Source organism: Helianthus annuus, chromosome 14 (genome assembly GCF_002127325.2).
Source record: "Helianthus annuus cultivar XRQ/B chromosome 14, HanXRQr2.0-SUNRISE, whole genome shotgun sequence".
In the NCBI taxonomy this organism is placed as follows: Eukaryota; Viridiplantae; Streptophyta; class Magnoliopsida; order Asterales; family Asteraceae; genus Helianthus; species Helianthus annuus.
Window position 1 is genome coordinate 171,630,373 of NC_035446.2, and position 24,033 is coordinate 171,654,405.

At 36.1% G+C, this 24,033-nt stretch overlaps 4 protein-coding genes and 1 long non-coding RNA gene across 5 annotated transcripts; 2 read left to right on the forward strand and 3 right to left on the reverse strand.

Moving 5' to 3' along the window:
* The first annotated feature begins 1,805 nt into the window (after positions 1-1,805).
* LOC110907890 (homeobox-leucine zipper protein ANTHOCYANINLESS 2) lies at positions 1,806-4,465 on the forward strand. The gene is made up of 7 exons (XM_022152809.1): positions 1,806-1,981; positions 2,075-2,192; positions 2,370-2,933; positions 3,013-3,114; positions 3,204-3,398; positions 3,485-4,018; positions 4,112-4,465. Exons 1-7 carry the CDS (start codon positions 1,806-1,808, stop codon positions 4,463-4,465), a joined length of 2,043 nt encoding a protein of 680 aa, XP_022008501.1.
* A 4,105-nt stretch (positions 4,466-8,570) lies between these two features.
* Positions 8,571-10,447, reverse strand: LOC110907889 (protein CENTRORADIALIS-like). Its single transcript, XM_035983179.1, has 6 exons — positions 10,418-10,447; positions 10,281-10,343; positions 10,159-10,199; positions 10,010-10,087; positions 8,876-8,952; positions 8,571-8,690 (listed from the first exon to the last, which is right to left on the reverse strand). The coding sequence occupies exons 1-6, from the start codon at positions 10,445-10,447 to the stop codon at positions 8,593-8,595; spliced, it is 387 nt and encodes a 128-aa protein (XP_035839072.1). The 3' UTR covers positions 8,571-8,592.
* A 1,427-nt stretch (positions 10,448-11,874) lies between these two features.
* Positions 11,875-13,149, reverse strand: LOC110905104 (CEN-like protein 1). The gene is made up of 4 exons (XM_022150987.2): positions 12,937-13,149; positions 12,786-12,847; positions 12,373-12,413; positions 11,875-12,276 (listed from the first exon to the last, which is right to left on the reverse strand). Exons 1-4 carry the CDS (start codon positions 13,120-13,122, stop codon positions 12,059-12,061), a joined length of 507 nt encoding a protein of 168 aa, XP_022006679.1. The 5' UTR covers positions 13,123-13,149; the 3' UTR covers positions 11,875-12,058.
* A 4,048-nt stretch (positions 13,150-17,197) lies between these two features.
* On the reverse strand, positions 17,198-18,550 carry LOC118486797. Its single transcript, XR_004879915.1, has 2 exons — positions 18,369-18,550; positions 17,198-17,571 (listed from the first exon to the last, which is right to left on the reverse strand). It is a non-coding gene; the product is annotated as an uncharacterized LOC118486797 (long non-coding RNA).
* Positions 18,551-18,672: 122 nt separating this feature from the next.
* On the forward strand, positions 18,673-22,084 carry LOC110905103. Its single transcript, XM_022150986.2, has 2 exons — positions 18,673-20,277; positions 20,358-22,084. The coding sequence occupies exons 1-2, from the start codon at positions 19,264-19,266 to the stop codon at positions 21,621-21,623; spliced, it is 2,280 nt and encodes a 759-aa protein (XP_022006678.1). The 5' UTR covers positions 18,673-19,263; the 3' UTR covers positions 21,624-22,084.
* Positions 22,085-24,033: the final 1,949 nt, after the last annotated feature.

Here is a 24,033-nt window from a genome sequence, read left to right on the forward strand (position 1 = left end):
ATAAATGTAAAAATGAATTTGTACACAATTAACTCTAAATCAATATAATAGTATCAGATAGTATCATTAACACTACAAAAAAAATATAGACTTTATTTTATTTCTTCTAAAAGATTCATGGTAACTATTATATGAGATTTGTTTTACACTTACATATATATATAAATGTAAAAATGAATTTGTACATAATTAACTCTAAATCAATATAATAGTATCAGATAGTATCATTAACACTACAAAAAATAAAAATAGACTTTATTTTATTTCTCCTAAAAGATTCATGGTAACTATTATATGAGATTTGTTTTACACTTACATGTTTGACTAATTGGGTTGGGTCAAATGCAATGATTTTATGAAACGGGATCTATTTTCATAGTGAGGGAGTTGTTAGAATTTCATTTTTGTGTGAAAATCATGAAGAAAAATCTCAAATTTAAAATTGGAAAAAAAGAATTGAAAGATGATTTACTACATGTTTTTATAATCACCCATAAAGATACAACAATGTTCCATTTCGTTCCTCTTCCCTTGCTTATATATAGGTCTTTCATTCACATCACTAACACACAATTTATCCTAGAGTCTCACTTGTTGGTTAAAAGGTTTTTAGGAGACAACTCCTTCCTTGATCGACTAATCCCAACAAGTGATAAAGTACCCTCTATGTATGTGTTTTATTTTGTATTTTGTAATACTTCTTTTACATTTGTTTGTTAACTATAAATTTGAGTTTGAGTTTGAGCATACCATTATACGTATTTTTATTTCAACTTTGATGCAATGATTGACTATAGTCAATCGTTTTTTTAACTGTATCGAAATTGCATAAGTTAACTATAAAAGTTGACTACATTTTTTTTTGTTATAAAACACATAGAATAATTTATTATTTCACAAGCGATGTTAAGCTTTTTTGCATTGAAATCGGAAAATAGAGAGAAATAAGAATTTAGAGTTCATTTTTCGAATCAAGTTACGGGTTGTTGAGTTTCAAACTCAATCAGTTCTAAAATTCAAATAAGAAATACTTGACATAAAACTCTAACCCTCTCCGGTCTCGTTGCTACATTTTACGTTTTTTTCTCTTAATTTGGTTCGTTCGAACTAATATGAATCGAGTTTGTTTTGAAATCTAAATTGTATTCATTCCAAATTCTTGAATCGGAAAAACATATTTGGTTAACCTAAGGAACCCAAAATCTGATTCGATGAATACCCGACTTATTACTTTTTGTTGTTAAATTGAATACCCCATGATAAAAAAAATGAGGTTTAATTACAATATGTTTGGAACTAGTTGCGGATAGATTTGAAATGATATATATATATATATATATATATATATATATATATACACACACACGTATATGTATATACACATATATGTATAATTGTTTTCGTTCTATATCTGAAAAGGAAATACTATTAAGTCTGAGTTATTTATTATAAAATCTTCAAAAACATAAATTCTTTGAAAATATTATATATAACTGAAAAGGAAATACAATGATGTCTGAGTTATTTATTATAAAATATTTAAAAATAAGATTTAGCTATAATTATTCTAGGAAAAAAAAGTAAAAACATGTATTATATATTTATATGTCCTTTTATTATCCAGATTCTTTGATTAATTTAATAATCTTTATTAATGGTGGGTAGTGTTGTGAATAAATAATAATATGTAATAGGGGTTGATGTTTGCTGTCGTATTCTATTGTGAAGCTTTTATTGTTATATGTTGATTTTAAATGCATATTTTTACTGAATATTATATATGATTTTGTAGACATAAACCAAAAATGGAAGGAAATGGTAATCAAAGGGCCAGGGAAGAAGTACTTGCAACCACATCCGATGAAAATGAGAATTGTGAAGTCGCATCTAGTGACGAACAAGAAATCAATCCTGGCAGTTCATGTTCGAGTTCACGACAATATAGTCGTTATACACAAGAGCAAATTGAAGAACTCGAAAAGTAATACTCACTTTTCCTTCATGATATTCTGAGTTCATCCACGTATGCATACTTCTTTTAGTTTACTTTGTTTTGTTTTGTTTTGTGTAATAGATTCTTCAACAAAAGCTCTCACCCTACTGAGAAAGAAAGGTTTGAAATTGCAAATAAACTCAACATCACTATCAAAAAGGTCAAATTTTGGTTCCAAAATAAAAGAACTCAATTGAAGGTAATGTTTGATAATATTTTTATTTATTTAGTAAAATTCCATGGTAAAACATATATGTTTAAGAAATATACAAACATCTAGACCTTATAATTAATGCATAGCGTAACTTGAATTTTCCCCCTTAATTATAATAATTATTTGGTATTAAAAATCATAAGAGTAACTACATTTGTGTAGACTCAAACGGAGCGACATGAGCATACGATTCTAAAGCAAGAAAACGAGCAACTAAGGCTTGAGAATTCAGCATTGATAGAAGCCCTAAAGAACGCACTCTGCAGCAAATGTGGTGGTCAAGCAACAATACCGGACGGGTCCATTCACAAACACAAAGTCGTGATAGAGAACGCATGGTTGAAAGAGGAGCTTAGCCGCATAACTAGTCTCGCAAGTCAAAATTTTGTCATGCCATTGCCAAACAAAGTGACAATTCCTAGAGACACTTTAAACCCAAACGTGATTCGATCACATATGGGTTTCGACATACCCTCTCAAAGAAATGGATATCTTGTGCAAGTATCAAAAGCCATGGAAGTGCTCTTAAAGCTAGGGATTACAAATGCTCCACTATGGAATAAAAACAAGAAAGGTGGAGGAGAAACCCTTAATTTTGTTGAATATGTAAGGGCTTTTCCTTCTTGTCTTGGAACAAAACCACCTGGATTCATATCCGATGCTACACGGGCTAGCAGCGTGGTACCGATGACTAGTTCAACCCTTGTAGAAGCATTACTCAACGCGGTAACTTATCTTTTTGTTCTTGTTAGTTATGGAAAACCAAAGATTATATACTTATACAAAATTAAACATGATTGTGTAGGATCAATGGAGAGAAATGTTTATGGGCATAATTGGCAGTTGTACTACAATGGAAGTGATTTCCAATGGTATAGGAGGTTCAAGAAATGGTTCTCTCCAACTTGTAAGCCGTCTTAGACTTTTATTTTTATTTTTTTTATCTCTAGTTATATTAATTTAAAAAAATTGCTAAAATATCAAAATTTGATGTAGATGAAAGCCGAAATTCAATTCATTTCGCCTTTAGTGCCTGTTCGAGTTATGGAATTTATTCGATACGCCAAACAACAAGCTGAGGGGCTATGGATTGTGGTTGATTTGTCCATTGATTCCGGAATCGAAGGGCACATGGCAAAAAGGTGTCCTTCTGGTTGTATCCTACATGATATGCCAAATGGTTTCTCCATGGTATAATATATAATAATTTGTGTATATGTTTTTGCATTGCATAATTATGTATAAACTATGATATGATTTGTAATGAATATGTGTAGGTTACGTGGATCGAACATACCGAATACAACGAGCAATCGGTCTCCCAGCAGTATCGTCAGTTAATCAGCTCGGGTGTGGGCTTCGGTGCACAAAGATGGATTAGTGCACTTTTGCGGCATTGTGAGAGCATAAGAGCCATCACGTCACCCACTCTCAACCACCACTTGCTTCAAGATACAAAAAGAAGCTTAATAGGCCTAGCAAAACGTATGACGAGTATCTATTGTGGTGGAGTTTGTTTGACCGATGGTCAACGATGGGATTTGGTTGCGGATCATGCACCGGGAAGACCAAGGATCATGGCACGCAATTTCATAAGTGGTTTCAGTGAACCAATGGGAATAGTCACTAGTGCAACCTATTCAGCCTGGATGCCAGCAAATCACCAACACTTGTTTAATATGTTGATAACAAAAGACAGGTGTATTTGGGATGTGATATACCATAGGGTTGCTGCTAGAAACGTGATTCGTTTACCGTTAGACCAAGATGAAACAAGTCCTAACTGCATCTCCATTTTAAATTCCAATATTGTAAGTTTACAAAGTTACCTTTTGTATTTATATGTACTAGTCTTAATAATCAAATGTTTATTTTCTAACTTTATTATTTTTTCACGTGTAAAGGAAATGCCAACCGAAGACGATCAGGTTATGGTGTTGCAGGAGACAACAAGTGATATGACAGGATCACTCATTGTCTATGCAACTGTGGATTTCCCAACAGTATCTATGGTGATGAATGGCGAGGACATTTCTTCTGTGGCACTCTTGCCATCTGGGTTATGTATCGTCCCAGGTTATGGTGAAGATGGTGCAAATGGTGAGCGTGGATCAATGGTGACTGTGGGGTTCCAACTATTGCACCCCGATATAGCTACCTCAAACCTGGTCACAATGGAAACCATCACCACGATAAATGATCTAGTGGCACGAGCAGTTCAAGGAATCAAAGAAATTGTTCGATCGAGTCAACAATAACTAGGGGTAGACGAGTGGTTGAACCATGTATATATTAGGGTCTAGTGTTACGATTTGCACCTCATGGATGGCTCAAGGAGTGCATAGTTCGAGTATTTGATTATTGTCTTAACTTGCTATTTTCGGGTAGTTTTGTTATGTTATATTAGGATTTCTTTCAATAGGATTGACTTTGATATAATATCATATACCCATGTATTAGTTGTCTTGGTTTTGTGAAAGAGAGAAATTTTATCAAACATTATTACATATATTATTGTTAAATTTATTACAATTTTTATTTTATATTGTTATCAAACTAATTTATTACAATGAGAACAACAACCATGATCTAAGCCTTTAATCAACCCATCCACACTCCAATTAGTTCACCGGAGGCTTACACTAACCTGTTTGTCTACCATATACAAACCTTAATTCTAAAAAACAAATGTAGTTAACTTATAAAAGCAACACAAACCAAAAATGTTAAACAGAAAAAAAAAATAACACAAACCTAAATGAAATTACCCGTACAAATATCAACAAAAGTCTTCTCAGAATTTTTTTTTTTTTTTTTTAATCAACACCGTTATCATTCCACACGAAAAAGGGCAATTACAAAGCAATGGCAGGTAGTCGGGCAACAAGTTGCGCCGCCACCCCCTTTTGAATAGAAAAACCAATTCTACTAAATACAAAGTTTGAAACCCTTAGCGACGAAGAATCACTATTAACGACTTTTTGAACCCGATTCAAAAGTCGCACAGCGTCAGGAGCGAGACCACCAAAGGTATCAAACGCAAACGGGACAAACACATGTTGATTCTCCAAGCAGGCTTTCTCATGTTTTGCCACTTTGCTCGCCTCTGCCTTGAGCACCGCTTGCCCTACGACAAAGCCCTTGTCCTTGAGCCCAACAAGGGGGGAGACTCCAGTTAGATCTACACACGCGTGTTTCCCCCCTTCCCATCCAAACACAAGGATGTCCGCCGGGCGTAAAGTGGACCTCCCCTCTAAGGGGTCAGTCAGGAAATTTACTGGGGCCTCCTTTTTGGCAGAGATTCCGGCCCGCTTAAGAACATCACATAACACATCTCTCACCCAATCATGCCGATATTTAAACCCTGGTAGCTCTTTACAGTGGATCGCGTGCTCGCCGAAAGAATCCCAAAAAGATGAAGCATCTAACAAAAAGATGAAGCGATTGCAGAACACCAAAATAGAGTCATGGGGCGATTGTAATATCAACAAAAACTTCAAGCGACATTTATACGAGACATCTACAAATCGTTCAAATTAGGTTACACTCACAAGTCTTAAACAAAACAAAAATTAACACGTATCTTAAATTCGAATCATTCAGAAGAACATAACAATGAAGTAAATCAGGTGGTGACTAGGGTTCTGATAAGGTTTTGTGAAAGAGATAATACTCGTAATATAGCCGCAATCCTCTTGGCACCACCATCTTCATCAGAACAGAGAGAGGAAACCTAACAGATGTAATCGCCTGGTTCAAGTTGTGATCTATTGATTTCAATTGATAATGAGATATTCAATCGGCCGTTTCAATTGTGGGATTGAAGAAAATACAAATCAGAGAGTGATAGTTTCTTGAAACTGCCATGATGAATCATCATTCTGGGACCACCAAGCATCCTCTTGTACACGGTTTCAGGCCCGGCCCGTAGGGTGTGTCGGATGGGCCACCGAACAGGGCCCAAAGCTTTTAGGGGCCCAAAAAATTCGTCTTTAACATATTAATTATATATAAATCGAAATGGTTAACATATGTTTGTATAGCTTAGTTGGCTGAGCCTCCTATTGTTTCACCCAAGATTCAGGTTCGAATCTTGCATCTCTACATATTTTTAATTCTCTACATTATTTTAGTTGCTCCTTATTACTAAGGGCCTGTTTCATATATTTTTTTTATAAAGAGCTGTCTTATTACTTGTATTTCTTCCACATAATTAATTAAAGTTCAAGTAATTGCTCTTTTGTTGTAATATAAAAATTTATGTGTGTGGATTTAAGATTTAGTTAGGCTATGTTTTTTTTAGTGGCAAATGTTACATTAACCCTACTCCTAAACTACACCAATAAATACTAAAAATAAATTTGTATTTTTTTTTCAATCTTAAACGGCCTAGATTTATGAAATAAAAACGTTTTTGGGCCTTTTAAGAATTTTGAATTTGTGATTTTGTGGCCCAATTTGCTTGGATTTGAATGTATGGAGATTTGCGAATAGGGTCCAAACTTTTTATTTCGCACAGGGCCAAAACAATTTTTATGATTTTCGGAGACGGCCGTGCACGGTTTTCACTATTAGAATTCTGTATCTTAAATGCAGAAGGAGGATTTCTCGAGTTTACCCCTAGAGCATCTTAAATAGTTGTTCTATTTCCTATTTTATCTGCTTGGACTTATTTGTACATACTGTACCAAAACTTGTATATATAGTAAAATTACATTTTAATCCATCAGATTTGCTTTATATAGCTTTATAGATTATAAATTATAGATCAATATATAGAGCATTGATCCAACACTATTGTTAATGTGTAATTGTTTATGTATGTGTTGGTATAAAATTGATTTGGTATATGTCTCGATGTAAACTTTTTCTTGAAACAAGTCAGGTCAAATATAATACGTTTTCGTTTAAAATGCCATTTTTACGTGAATATATTTATTTTCGTGTCGATATAAATTCGAGTTGTTCTACGTTGCAACGCAAACTTTTTTGAGAAATGAGTCAGATTAAATATAATACGTTTTCATGATTTTATGTATGTTTCATGAATTTTGTTCCAAGCCGAGTGGAGTCAAATTGTGGTTTCATTTTTTTCCTTTCATTTTTTAAAAACTCTAATTTATCTCTTTTGATCATACGTGTTAGTTTTTCCTTTACATCTGTAACGTTTTCTACGTATGAGTTGTGTCTATGGCCGGCCCTGAAGGTGGGCGGGGAGGACCACCGGCCAGGGCCCGATATTTTGAAGGGCACGTTATTTAAAAAAAACGATATTTATATGTAAAAAAATACATTAATAGGGTATACCCATATAAACACCAACATAGGCCCACTTACAAAACTATTTTTATGTTTTAGATTAGTTATTAGCCCATTTCATTAGGTTTAGACCGTCTAATACCCAATTTCTTTAAGGTCTAAGATCACGTTTTTAGAGTTCGAACAGGGTACACGAATTCTTGGAGTCAGCCCTGGTCGTGTCACATATAATATGTTACGATTGTACGGTATAAACTCAATTTGCTTTACGTTTGATCAAATCGCAATACTTATATAGGTTACATCGAGTTCAATCAGATACGTCAAAACACACGTTTTCATATGGTTAACAACACACAACACTTAAACTAATCCATTCGATGTTTGTGATGTGCTCGCGTCGTAACACGCGCAGGTCTTATTGCTAGCTGTTACTGGTTTTTGTGTTTCAAGAATATTATGTTATACGCTTTCTAAACTTTTTTCTTTCTAAATGTTTACAAGTTTAACTCGTAAAGTTTATACCAGGTGTATACATACATGGTAAGACTATCTCCAATGCAAATGACGTCCTTAGCTGCCTAATCAGCTGCCACATCATATCCTTACAAATCCTTAAAACCACCAATCCTTAGCTGCCTAATCTTTTTTAAGTGCAGGACCAAATTCGCAATTTACTCTTTCCAGGAGACCGGAAAAGGACTCTCTGTTGGTTGACAAAAGAGGCGATGTTGGTGTATGTGATCATGTAAGTAATTTAACGTTCTCTTCATTTCATTCGTATTTTATTTATGTTGTGTACTTCAATTTGTTTTTACTAGAGTTGTATTCATTGAGCCACCAAATTAGGGTTCTTAAATTGACAGGGTGAACTTCATATTATGTATGTTTATACTCTAATTTATTTGAATTGTAGTAATTAATTAGGTCTAAAACCCCTTTTCAGAAACCCTAGGTTGCAATCCAAATTAAACTTATATCTTAACACATGGAAGCAAATTACATGATATCATAGAGTACAAGATATTATAAGACAAATGCATGATGAAAAGTTTGAATACTATTAGTAAAAGGTTTTATTGTTTTATTCGCCGATATGCAGAGTATACGTATGAAATCTAGTTAGTTATCTTCTACGTGCCGCATTTTCTCTGTGAGCGTTGAAGTAGACAGCAGCAACTGGTAACCCTAAGGTAGTGTTCATTTCACCGAATGGAATGGATTCTTGATGGAATTGGAATGTAAATTCCATTTTTGTTGTGTTTGGTTGTCAAATGAATTGGAATCCATCACCGCGTCACCCATAACTCCCGGTTCGGATCGAAACGGTACGGGTCAAAACGGTTCACGTCGAATCGGTTCGTGTCGAAATTGAGTTGGGCCAGTTTTCCTTTTTTTCCTGAGAGAACGGGCTAGATTGTCAATATGATTGTGAGCATGATTTTCATTTCTTAAATCATAGTGCTGAACGTTTATTGGGTGTCGACTTGATTGTCAAAAGTCAAAACAGCTCAATAACCTTTTGACTATTCGATTCTCGTCGCGACTAAATGGTACGGGGCGAAGCAGCTCGGGTCGAAACGGTTCGATTCGAGACGGCACGGGTCAAACGGTTCGTGTAGAAACGGTTCGCGTCGAAACGGTACGGGTCGAAACGGTTTGCGTCAAAACGGCTCGATTCGAAACGGTACGGGTCGCAACAGTTCGCGTAGAAACTGTTCATGTCAGAATGATTCACGTCGAAACGGTTCGCGTCGAAACGGTTCGCGTCGAAACGGTTCGCGTCGAAACGGTTCGCGTCGAAACGGTTCGCGTCGAAACGGTTCGTGTCGAAACGGTACGGGTCGAAACGGTTCGGATCGAAATCGGTACGGGTCGAAATGGTTGAAGATTCCAATGAAAATACTTTAATTCCTTCACATATAGGAAGGATTTTGAATTCCTTCACATAAAGGAATTTAAAGGAATTCATGCTAATTCCAATTCAAATTCCATTGTCAACCAAACACATGAAGATTGGAATTGAGATTCCAATTCCATCAAATTCTGTGAACCAAACATATTAAGAGATGAAATTCAGATTCCAATTCCCTTAAATTCCATTGAATTCCTGCGAACCAAACGCCCCTTAGTTTAAATCATGGTTGTAAAACAAGGTCTCCAAGGCCGAGTACTCTCCGAGTAGTCGCTACAAGGTAGGTTGCCGAGGCGACTTTCTTCAACTCCGACTAATTACTCGGAATCGATCAAATGCGGTCCACATTGGCTAAAATCGGATCTAGTAGGTCAACTCGAGCCGAGTTTGACTTAAAATAAAATAAAACATAACTTCTATTCCGATCGTATTAAAGAATGAATATCAATTTCACGTATTTTGTTATAAATATTAGTAAATTTATGTTATTTGACATATATTTTATTTCCAAAAACTAATTTCTTTATAATTTGGCATCTCCGAGTACTCCCCGTGTACTCTCCGCCTAGGCCAAGTACTCTCAACTCCCCGGTCGACCGACTAGGGAGCGCCTAACGACTTTTACAACCATGGTTTAAATAGTAAGAAAACGTATCGGTGGATTCCTATGAGTGGATTTGGTTTTTCATAGCTCACAACATTTTGTAGTTTGTATTAATTCGGATATGTTAATTTTTAAAGTAGGATTGATTAGACGTATAGTCCATACATGACATACCAAAAGTTGCATCAGTTGTACCAGGAATGTCTGTGACGATTTTCGTTATTAGAATAATATTACAAAAGTTAATCATGTGATGATAGGAAAAAAAGAGAGATTGAATCTTAATCGATGCTTACCAATGGAGATGTTCTCTCAAGTAAGGATCACTTGGACTCAGTGCATCAGGGTCGGTCAAGATCTTCAAGTAAAAATAGATCAGTACTGTTAATAGATTTAGATTTAAGATGGAATGTTGTGTGAAATTAATCAAACTGAAGATGGAATGTTGCTTGTGGATAACATTTTTATGTGCACATACACATACACATGATCGTGCTCTAAACAAGCCTTCATTAGGTCTTAACTGGTCGTTTGTTCGTCTCTAATAAAGACTACAAACATCAATGCAAAGGAGAAACTTGTGATCGAGCTGGACTTTCTTTATTAATATATTTTTCTGTGTGTGTGTGTGTGTGTTTTAGTATTTCCAAGTGGGTTTTATAATTGTATTGTTATATTTTTTTGTGTGTGTTTTATTAGTAACAATGGTTTGGTTATTTAATGAAAAGTTAAACTTTGATATCTATCCATTTCAAGTACTAAGGTTGTGTGTAGTGGGGCGCCATGTGTGCCTATAAAGCCCCAATGGCGCCTGGAACACCACGACGAAGGGTGTTATGAGGCCAAAAAAGGGAGGGGGGGGGGGGGGGCGCCATCTCCTTCGCGGCGTGATGGAGGGGCTTTTCAAAAGTTTGACCAATCAAAAATTAGTTAGTGTTTTTTAATTAATTAATAAAAATGAAAATTAATAATTAGGTAATGATGGGTAGGGGCTTTATGACTACGTGCTCTAGTGATATAACGCCCCATAAAGCCCCTGTGTGACGTGGCACGACACGTGTCGCATAACGCCCACAAAGGGGCTTTATGACTACGGATGGCCTTAGACCATGTGTAGTCATAAAGCCCCTTTGGGGGCGTTATGCGACAAGTGGCGAAATGCATAAGAGAGGGGCTTTATGGGGCTTTATATCACAAGAGGGTGTAGTGGTAAGGGGGTTATATAACCCCTTCAATTATAGATACATATGTATGTACTTATATGTGTGTGACTGGGGGGAAACATTGTGCAGAGGATGACGCCACGAAGAGGATAACGGGAGATGGAAAAACCTACCCCATAGCGCCCGCCATAGTGGTGTTGGCGGCGCTATGGGGGCGCCATATTCAAATTTGGCGTGATATAAAGTGCCACTACAGTTGGCCTTATAACTTTAGATGACTATCCATAATTTATAACTCTTTCCAAAATAAGCTAATGGCCGGAAAACGGGACTCTTTTCGGTGCTCGGCGTCACAGAGACTTTGCATCTATTTTTAGCAGCTTAACCGTTAGTTTTAGCAGCTCGTTCAGCTAGAATTTTACTAATTTATATACTCTGTCTGTCTCTGTTGCTTGACAAAGGAGCCAATGTTAGTGTAGAAAGGCATGTTTTCATTCATAATTTATATATGTTCTGTACTTCAGTTTGTTTTTAGTAGAGTTGTGTTCTAGGTCTTACATTGCGATTGGGCCACCAAATTAGGGTTCTTAAATTGATAGTTATGTATGGTGAACATCAGAATTGGTATCATGTTTATTCTCCAGTTGATTTGAATTGTAGTTATTAGGTCTAAAACCCATTTTTAGAAACTCTTATCATATAGGTTACTAGAACAACTCAACAACATAACGGCAATCCTTATTAAACATATATAACACAAGTCCACTTAACGCATGGAAGCAAATTACATATTGTAGACAAGTTAATTAATATAAGACAAATGCATGATGAAAAGTTTGATTACTATTAGTAAACGGTTTTATTGTTTTATTCGCGCGATATGCAGAGTATACGTATGGCATCTAGTTAGTTATCTTCTACGTGCGGCATTTGCTCTTTGAGCATTGAAGTAGACAGCAGCAACCGGTAACCCTAAGTCGTTTTCTTGAGAGAAGTTCCGTGTATTGAACTGATCTCTGGAAGCGGGTGGCCTAACTGATTTCCTTGCTCTCTGTTTGAATAGTAAGAAAACGTATCGGTGGATGCCTATAAGTGGATTCGGTTTTTCATAGCTCACAATCTCCCTTCCTGTTACATTCCATTATAGTTCAGCATATGTTAATCTCTAAAGTATGATTGATTGATTAATTGATTGATTAGACGTATAATACATGCATGACGTACCAAAAGTTGCATCAGTTGTGCCAGGAATGTCTGTGACGATCCTGTTACATACGGTTATTCGAATTTTCGTTATTAGAATAATTTTACAATAATTAATCATATAATGATAGGGAAAAAAATATGGCTGGCAATTGGGTACATGTTAAGACACGATTAGACCTATTTGACTGAAAAATACACCCTTTGACTTTTTAAATTTTTAAAATAATTAAAATTACAATGTTAGGATCTATCATTTATTCATCTTTGTACATAAAACTGTTTTATAAACATGAGGTAGAAAGTAGTTAAATGAGTCGTAATCATGTTTGAAACTTATGTTGTGCGCGCCGTCAGAAACCTGTTAAACCTGTTAAGACACGATTTGCCAGCCTTAGAAAAAAAGAGAGATTAAAGCATAAATCGATGCTCACCAATGGAGATGTTCTCTCAAGTAAGGATCACTCGGACTGGGTGCATCCGGGTCAGTCAAGATCTTCAAGTAAAAATGGATAAATAAGTCAGTATAGTTAATAGATTTCGATATTTATTTGGGTGTAAAGACAAAAGAGATAAGAGGATTACAATAGTATAAGCAGATCGCATGTCAACACCGCCAATATGAACTTGAGGTTTAGAAGTAATGATATTAGGCATCAGCTCGTGCCCACTAGAGACCGTGTAATGGGAGTTATACGCTACTTCCATCGTCACACTCGGTGTGAATGGGTCAACGACATCTCCAATCACCCTCCCTACTGCAAGCGACATGCTAACACACTTGGGACTTTGATTTAACTAAGAAATCACTTGTTAATGATATAATGTGTATCGTGTAAAGGCCCTTTTATAGACACAAAACCACTCGAGTACAGATGCATGCAAACATAAGTGTTGGGTGGCTTAATCATAAGAGCTAAAAAGATTCATTCCCATATTCAAATTTGTATCAATCACACCTTTTTTTACCAAATCTGGAAGTTATCATGTCTAATGCTTATTGGCTGCAAAAGAATACATTGTAAATCAAGAATAAAGGTATTGCCTTTTCTTTCCCCATTCCTTTTTCCACCTTCGAAATATACTCGTTATGTTATAGTCGAATTAGAATTCGTTCTTGCGTTCTGGAGTCTATTAGCACCTTGCTCAGTATTTATTACGGGTTTGCCCCTAACGAAATTTTGGGCGTGTCTATTAGAGAACATGTATTTAACCCAAATCCGAGTATTACACGAAAAATTCTATGCAATTGTGAAGTGTCCAAATATTAAAGTCATGTCCTATGACATGGACAGTGGCGAAGCTTGACCCGAATGACCGGGGAGTCGAAAACGTATCTACCAAAAAAAATTATATAGAACCGGGGGTCGAAAACGTATATACCCAAAAATTTCTATACGAAAACTACATATATAACACTACTAAGCGAAAAGTTCGGGGGGTCGGGCGCCTCTCCCCGCCCCTTTTATCCTTCGCCAATGGACATGGAAAACCGTATTGTAGATTGAGGATCCTGTACATTAAGTGTGAGAAGTGTATTATAACACTATATATAACACTATATAACACCATATAAACACCGTATAACAATATGTAACATCATATAACACCATATAACACTATGTAACACTATATAACAAATATAACACTATAGTTTGTCTGATAGCATGTCTATGATGGATGTATAGTGTTATATATTGTTATATAGTGTCATATAGTGTTACATAATGTTATATGGTGTTACATATTGTTATACGGTGTTTATATAGTGTTATATAGTGTTATATATAGTGTTATAATACACTTCTGGATTAATGTACAAGATCCCTACCCCCGTATATTCATGTGTTAATAGTTTTGTTCTATGATTGACATTTTCTGGTTTGTTGTATAGGATAATATAGATGAATTGAATAAAATAAATAAATGTAAAATGGTATAATTAATGGAATAAATGGATATAATATGAGGAAATATGGGATTCTTTAAATCCAGGTGGAAGGCTTTTATTTATCAATTTATAAGATGCATCAACTAAGTACAGTAAACAACATAATGCATATTGCATGGTGCTTGGTCCATCATAAGTTTTTGTCTTTTATTCTTTTTATTATCTTTTTTTTTTCTTAACCGACACAAACAAGTGTGACAGGTGTCTGATCAGCGAGCTCTAACCTAATTATTAAACTTTATCTTTATCAAATGTTAAAGGTGCAAACAAAGGGTTTAATTAACTTCTGAAAATGATCCAATAGGACTGTAGTCTGAGAAGGACCAGCCCATATTGTATGATGTCCAGGTCCAAGAAGGATCCTGAGTTGGGCCGAGAGCCCAGTTGACTTGTTTGAACTTCTAAGTTTGAAGTACCACACTACCACTGGTCCACTATGGAACTATACTATTGCCCAGTGGCGGATCTAGCCCAAAATTTAGGGGTATCATTTGTATTAAAAAAAATAAAAATTTTACACTACGTAGACAGAGTTGAAGGGTTTTTTACACTACGAAGACGGAGTTGAAGGGTAGCCCGAGCTACCCCTCCTTATACATTGCCTCCGCCCCTGCTATTACCAACTACAACACTCATGAGACATGACTCGACATCTTGTCCCCATTTTCTTAATGGCAATTTCTAAATTTTCTTAGTTAAATACACCACAACCAGCGTCTTGCTGGATTTAAACTTCCAACCTTTTAATTGTGGAATACACCAGTTAACCGCCACGATGTCCCCTTAAGTCGAAATTACATAAAACGAAATTTACTTGATGCGAATTGGTTGAGCTATATTTTCACTTTGTAGAAATGGTTTCATGTATTGTACATGTAAATCACTTTTCAAAATTAGTACTTCAATGGATCCACATTAAATCAACTTAAGAATAGGACAATGAACAAAACTCATATAATATGAGAATAGTCTTGAGTTTTGACTGATTTTTCAGAATGTATATCTATGTTAAAGATCTGAGTCCCATTAATAACAAAGTACAGCACCAAAGTTATCTCCCAATAATACAACACAAGAAGTCAAGTTAGTGGTAGAGTAGAAGAAAACAAGAACAATAATTGAGTGCAACTACCTCCATTTCTTACATTTACTCAGTCAGTAAAAAAGAAAAAGAATATTGGCAAAAGATTTGTGATATTACTTTGCATATTTAAAGCAAAAAAACTGAACACTCAGAAACCACTGACCACCCTCAGTCTACCATTGCTGTTACTGCACGTTATAACACTGTCATCCTTTCAATTTTTCTGGGCAGGTGAAAGGACCATTATTCCATATTTTTCCAAAAGAAAAAAAATACACCAAAATATATGAAATTTCTTGATTTCTTTGCATCAAAATGTCATCTGTTTATTCTAAAAGGGGTACCAAATTATGGTTTAAAGTCGTGACTACTTGCATAAAAAAACCGTAGCATGTTTATATTGTGTAGACAAGATTTATGCTACTAATTAACGTGCTTAAATAAAGTGGAGAGTAGAGATTCTCCTCCTGTTTTGCCGGTGGTGTCGATAACTCCTCGTGTTTTGTGATTGATTTTTGTCTTCTCTTCCTAGTATGACATAATGCCTCGATTTTATTGAAAATGTTTTTTTTTTTAAATTCGTTTGTAATTTCAAATTCTTAATCTTTTTGAACGGTGATATTCTAAAACAGGCGATAGGTATTGCACCCGCTTAGCAGGCCCTCCACCCCACTCTGGCACAAGACCATGTTGTCTTAATCGGGCCCACGCTTGGTATCAGAGTTTGGCTTGGCGCTCCCCGAAAAAATTTCCAACCCACCGGCATCCCCGGCAGTTGCATCCTTCACAAGAGTCAAGACTCTCTAAAGTAAATGCACTCTAATAGAAAACTCGGGTGTGCTCCAGAATTCGAACTTTAAGACCTTAAGGTCTCAAGCCTTATCCCTTCATTGCATAACCACTTAGACAATTCTAATTCTTAATTAACTCCCCATCTTTTCATGTTGCTTGGTCCTATAAAGATTCAAATCGAACTTGGTAATTTCTTAATCGCGACCAAAACTTATTATTTTATGTGTTATAAAAAATATGTTTCTGAAGAATAACTAATTTATATATCCACTCTCTGCTTCTAAATCCATATTTTTTGTGTGCTATAGGACTAGAACCCTAAGCTTCATGTAAGGAACTTAAATAATGTGATGTGTTATAGTCCGACGTATGGAAACAAGAATGCGATAAGATGTAGAACTATTGGCTGCAAAAATCTTAACAATTTGACATATATTGTAGGGTCAATTGCATATTTCCTCTCATAATTCTTTTTAATTGCATATTTACCCAATTCAACATTAAAATTGCATATATCCCCTTCTTTAACTAATAAAATTGCATATTTACCTATTTTGATTTATTATATTAAAGATAAAGTACTTAATGACTATTTTACCCTCTAAATGAAAAACAAATGCCAAAATTTAGTCTATTACGGTCACCTCCAATTGGCATGAAGACAAATATGACAAGTAAACTCGTAACTCGTTCCAATTCAACCCATTTAACTCGTCCTAATTTGATATTGTAAAAACTTCCCAGTTGAACTGTACCTTCTTCGACCATTTGCCATACATAAACATAACTCAAATTGACCATCCAAAGTTTAAAGTTACAATTTCCTTATGTACCAAAAGATATGGAAGCTGCAACCTCTGTTTTGTCTATCAAGTTAAACCACCATATAATTAGAGATGGAAGAATTATTAAAATGATTTTCAAAAGTGAAAGTGGATTTAAGTTGAATGAACATATGACCTGCAGTTTTTTAATACTATGTGAAAAAATTGATCCAAAATATACTTACGAATAAGAAATCATCCAAAACAAATTGAAAAATCAATCTTAAATATAAATCAAATTGTCACATAAACATAGTATAAGAACGCTTTTAAACTTACAAAACCTGGCCTCGCTACCCACTCATTTAAACCCAATTACCAGGATGAAGAGAAATTAAATTATTCCTGTGATGAAATCGTACCCGATAGAATGGAATCGCTAGCCGAATAAAGGAAACGCCGTCCGAATGAATGGGGTAACTGGCAAACTGAAACGTTTAACTGGATCACCGAGAATGAAATCACCGGCTGTCGGCCGTGGAATCGCCGGTCAGTGACGCAGGCTATGGAGTCGCCTGAGAGGGAAGAACATGAAGAGTGGTGAGTGGAGTACTTTGAACTTGGATTTCCTACAGAAAGAGTGAAGGGTAATTTAGGCATTTCAATAAACAAGGGCAAATATGCATTTTCAGTTTTGGCTTAGGTAAATATGCAATTGAGAGTAATATTAAGGGGAAATACGCAATTATTCCTATATTGTATTGTTTAAAACAAAAGTCTATTGAGGGGTTAAGGTTTTTTGAAAAGTCGGTATTACGTTAAACCTATACGAAAGTACGAGCAATGCCAATATTACTTAATTTTAACGAAAAATTTCATTTTAACTCTTTGCGGGACTTGAGCTCAAGAAGCTTTGCTTATCCAATTAGACCACCAACCCTAATGGTAATGGCAATATTACTTAACAAAGAGAATCTAAGTTATAGATGAACAAGAAGATGAATTCATAATAAGTTGTATTGTAATTTTGCTTAGCGATATAGTTTTCTAACTCGTAAAGTCATATACTTATAATAAGTTGTATTGAAATTTATAAGTTTAAAAGGCACATATTAATATTAATATTATAATAAACATATAACGTTAGAAATGTAATTAAACTCAAAGTATATTCCTTGTATGTCTATCAGGCTATCTAATATGTTGAATGTTACACTTATTCCATCTTTTTTAATGCAAAACTCCTTAGACCATTGGGTATACTTTGGTTAGTCTCTTTCGAGACCACCCGTCACGTAGGCGTTACATCACCGCTGGAGGAGGACCATCCCCTTGGAGACTACCAAAGAGTGTAGAGGACTACCCACTTTTAATTAAAAAAAAAAATCAATATATTAATAAAGGAGATAGAGAGAGAGGGGCCCACCAATGAAAACTCAGCCTACCAAATAGCTCGTCGCCTCCGTCTTGCAGAAGCCGCCGGAGACGCGACGCCAAGGAGGGAGCGGTGTGGGACGCCTGCGACGAGCCGGGACGGATAGATGACGACCCCATACCCTTTGGTCTTAGTTGCTTAACACAAGATTTTATGGACTCGAAACACAAATGCGGAGGTTTAATGATGAAAAAAGCACTTTAATTGTTTTGTTCATCCCGTAAAGTAACTTTATGCATCAAGTGTTATTTGTTCTTAGAAAATGAAATGTCCATGATTTAAATAAGGGAAAACCACGAAATTGGCCACTGCAACGCCGTCTTTGCGAAAATGGCCACCGGACACCCCTTGACGAGCCGGTTCAAAATCCTGAAACGGCACATGAGTTTTTTTTAACGGCCGTCCACTCCCCGCTTGACACGTGTCCGACAATCCCTGAAACGGCTTGAGAAGGATGCTGTGAACGCCACGTGGCTGAGAATGTGGAAAGATCTTAGCCAAGCCGTTACAACCGGCTCATGTGGAAAGATCTTAGCCATGTTCCTTCAACGAGCCAAGCCACGTTCTTACAAGATAGCCAAGCCGTTTCCGTACGATCTGGCCAAGCCGTTACAGCTGACATCCGAGCCGTTTCCGTGAACTAGTTGTGCCGTTTTAGCTGGCTCCAAGCCGTTTTAGCTGCGGCCAAGCCGTTACAGAAGGTCCGTGCCGTTTCAACACATTGTTCGAGCCGTTTCAGCTGGCTCAAGCCGTTTGAAACCTTTATATTTAGTGAGTGGCCGTTAAAAATTTTTCCCTACATTTTTGTATTAGTTTTTTCAACATATTTGTTTAAAGTTATAAAAACATTTGGCATTTTGTAAAAGAAAGTTTCCAACTTAAAATTATGAAGATTCGTTTGGTTGTATACACTGGCGGAAAGTGGGAAATCGTTAACGGAAAGTTGGAGTATGTTGCTGATGCTGATTCAAGTAGACGTGGTTTAGAAATTGAACCCAACCTTTCATACACCGCTCTTTTAAGTAAACTGTCAAACATTTGTAGTTCTACAAACATTACGAAGTTATCTTATCGGTTGTCTTCCTTTAGTGATCCCATAGATATAATAAACGATGAAGATCTTGCAATTTTTTATAATTTTGCTATGGAAAATATTTTTGAAATTTATAAATTATATGTGATTGAAGGGTTTGGTGTTGGATCATCTGGTTTTTCAAGTCCAAAAAAATTTTTAGTTCCTGATTTAAATTTCTGTACTGATGAAGAAAATTATGATGTTGTAAACGACTCCCAACCAAATCCTGATAATTCTTTCGAAAATTGTTCGCGATCTTCATCAATTACTTTTGAACCAGGTCACGTATTTAATAACAAAGAAGACATGAAACTTGAATTGGGAAAAAAATGTTTGTTAGAACACTTTGAGTTTAAAGTAGATAGATCCTCTAAAACTCGATACCAGGTGTCATGTTTGGTCGACGGTTGCGGTTGGCGTTTCCGTGCAAGGAGTTTTGGAGATAGTGGGGTGTTTTTTGTTAAGAGTTTTAACGATAAACACACGTGCTCGAAGACGCTAACGTACCCACATGTTCGTCAGGCAAACCCACATGTTGTTGCTCATTATTTAAAAGAACCTTTAAAAGACAGTGGAAGAATATATCGTTGTAATGAAATAGTGAAAGATTTTAGACAGAGATTCCAAGTTGAGATAACCACTAGTCAAGCTTGGCGTGGAAAAAGTCTGGCACTAGAGCTTTTACAAGGATCAAGCAGAGAGTCGTTCGCAGAACTACCACTTTACTGTTACAATCTTGAGCGGGCAAATCCTGGTTCTGTTACACATATCAAGACTGATCACGAGCGTCGGTTTGAGATGGTCTTTGTCGCGATTGGTGCTGCGGTAAGTTATAGCATTATCTGTTTTTATTTTGTTTCGACAAACTACATGTTCTTGACTCTTTTTAAATAATTTTGTTTCAGATTCGTACCTTTATATGCAATTTAAGACCGGTGGTGATCATTGATGCTGCACACCTAAAGGGTGAATTTAAGGGGACGTTATTTTTAGCTGTTGGAATGGATGGAAACAACCAAATTTTACCAATTTCCTACGGAATAGGAAAATCAGAGGATGGTGAATGTTGGACATGGTTTCTGTCAAAGCTTAAAGAATGTATCGGTGAAATACCTGAAATGGCCATAATTTCGGATAGAGCGAATTCTATACATCTGGCTGTTAGAAACGTCTTTCCACATGTTTATCATGGGTTATGCTGTCGTCATTTAATGATGAACCTACGTTTACCCTCTGATAAAAAAAAAGAAAATGAGAAGTTGTGGTGGAAGACATGCAAATCGTACCGATTGTCTGATTTTAACGAGTCATTTAATGCTCTTTGTCTTGCCGTTCCTAGAGTGCGACACACTCTAACAAGTATTGGGTTCGGTAGATGGGCACGGGCGCATTGTCCAGGCAATCGATATCATTATATGACATCTAACAGCGCGGAGTCTATTAACGCTTTATCTAGACACTCGCGTAAAATGCCGGTAACACAACTCTTAGAGTTCTTCCGGCAATCTGTACAAAAGTGGTTTTACGATCGCCGTTTGCAAGGTATACATGAAAAACATTTACTTACACAGTGGGCACAGAAGAAAATTTTTAAAAAAATTGAAGGGTCTAGAACATGGACGGTTGCTGGGATTGAGTTAAACAGTTATTCTGTTGCAGACAGTGGAAAGGGGGGTTTAGTGGACTTTGTTAATGGAACATGTAGTTGCCGAGTTTGGCAGGTTTCTGGTTTACCATGCGGGCATGTTATCGCCGTTTCAAAATTTTTAGGTGAAACCGACTGCAGTAAGTATTGCTTCCCGTGTTACTCCAACGAAGTCTATAAGAAAACTTATGAAGAAGCGATTTATCCTCTCCCGCATAGATCTGAATGGGAGACTCCAGAAGACCTTATCAATCTTCAACCGCCACATATGACAAAGCGCCAGGCTGGTCGTCCTCGAGAAAACAACCGAATCTTATCCCGCGGGGAAGAACCTACTCCCCTCTATTGTTCCCGATGTAACTCATATGGTCATCATCGGGATGTATGTCGGCAGCCCATGCCGTCAGAAGTTCGTACTCGCAAACACCCAGACAAAGGGAAAGGGAAAGAAACCGATAATCCTGATGATTTTACACAATCTCCTGCTGATTATATGTATCCGTCTTTCAACTTGGGAGACTTTTAATACTTTATTAATTTATTTTGTGAAATTTAATCTAACTTGTCTAGTAACTAGTTGCATATTAATATTGAAAATCATTTCATTAAAATATGTTATTAATTTTTTTTTATATTACATGCATACATAGAACCATTAAACATTAACAGGTGTGAAGCGCCCGGTGTAGAGTTCATCTGCCATGTACCGTCTGTATCTGAAACAAGCATCCTGAAGGTTTCCTTCGGTCCATGTTAAAGAACGATTCCAAATAAGTTTTTCCATTAGCATACATATGATGACTCCTGAATTTCTGCCAACACGATTTGTTTGAGGAGGCCACACGAAATCCCCTACTATTTGCATGGAACGCGTCTCATTTATTCCTGACTGTTGCCAGTACGATATACGTCCGAGAAACCACAAAAATAAAGATTCAAATTCTAGAACAATTTGATGTACTCTTCTGTGTACGCAAAATGAATCTCCGCAATTAATCGTGTCACAATTATTAGCAAAAAAAATTCTTAATTGTAGTGACTTTATATTTATTTTAAAAAGCAACCAATTTTGTTCGTTGTCCGGTATAGGAACGTATACCTGCAAAAAAGTGAATAATTTTAGGTTCTAAATCAACGGTGTAAATTTAAAAACAAAAATTATTAGCAAAAAAATACTTTCCCAAAAATTATATCAAACACCTACAAGTTCTTATTTAAAAAAAAAAAAAAACAACCCTGACATTTATTATCTAATAACCGGAATGGTCTTCCGCTTCAGAATCATACTCTACCCCTTCTTCCATTTCCGCACGATAAGCTTCAAAACGCACTTTATCGTACAGCCGTTCGAAACAAGATTCGTCGTCTGAGTCTGACTCTTCGTCAGCATTAACCGCCAAATTTTCTTGTGGAATAATCTGGTCCAAAGGAAGCTGTTGTTCATCGTGATTAGGTAACGGATCAACCGCCTCACACTGAACATAACCCGTAAATGGTGCTTCACGTGTTGGCTGTTGCACCGGGTTTGGGGGGTTACGAGTTTGTGAATTATTTGGTTCGGGGTTATCTGGGGGTGGGTTTGGGTGGTTAATCGGTTGGAAAATGTTGACGTTGATATGAACGTTTACATGAATGTTGATTTCTTGATTTGCCATGAGGTAGAAAAAAGAGGTAAAAAAAAAGGGGATGCAGTTGAGCAGTGAACCAAGATGTGTTTAAATAGGTGTGGAGTAAGAGTGGGAGTCGTGTTCATTTAATAAAAAACGGATATAATAAAGTAGAAAAAAAAAATGATAAAGCCTACCGTATCAATTTCCCAGAATGGAGGATATGTTGCTGTAGAACCATCTGCGTATCTGGTTGCATCAATATCTTGTTTATGTAACATGTCGAAGAAATTTGGCGGTAGAACTGTCCAACGAATATCGTTTGACGACAGCGTCCTTGCATTCTCTCGTTCACACATGAGTTTGTTACACCATGCTTGTACGTGCTAAAAAATGATGGTAATTTACTTATTACAAAAATTATGAAACAGATTTTTATTACGAAAAAATTTATTATTAAGGTACCGTTTTTTGAATAAAACCTGCTCCAGTAAATCCAAGCAGTCCCCCCCACCAATCCTTTCCTAGTGGTGTTAACCCCGTGTAAGAAGAATAGCAACTAGGATTATCTCCTTCGTAGTAAAATTCAAGAACATTTGGAGACCATTGGCGATCCCAAATCTGTTGATTGTTGGAAACGGAAGGAGGAATACTTGTCATTGGTAATGGAGGATGTCACATGTGTAATAAAGGTAGAAGGGACACACATATATATATATATACATATAAAGACTAGTAGAAAAATATTTAATGTTTTTAAACCAAAAAAATACAATTACATTTCTAATACGGGATCATCATCATCATCACCAAGTTTGTTGTCAGTTGTTGAATCTGGTAACACGGAATCATAAAATAGTAAAGCAAGTTGACGTCGCATACGTTCCGCTGTTTTCTGAGTATCTTTATCATTGTTCAACGGTTTTTTATTTATCAACCTATCAAGAAATATGCATACCCAAACCCCACAGTCTCCCAAAACTCCGGACTGCTGAGGAGCATCGGTTGCATAAATAACTCGGAAAGGGTAAGTTAACGGTAATGGTCTGTGGGCATTGTAACCATGAATTCGTAGCCAGTGGTCAAACACAAAATTTATATGACACACCACATCCGTTCTTTCCTTTTCGTAACCATTTAAATAGCTGAAAGAGCAACAAATTAACAAAGTTAGTAACATGTATGTTGGAGTACTAATAAGTTAAATCTGTCTAATACCTGTCGTATATCGTTAGCGTGTAATTGAGAAGATTGAAAACGCCTAAAAACCAATGAGCACCTTCTATAAACAACGGTACGTAAACCTATATAATTAGTAAGCAAAATATT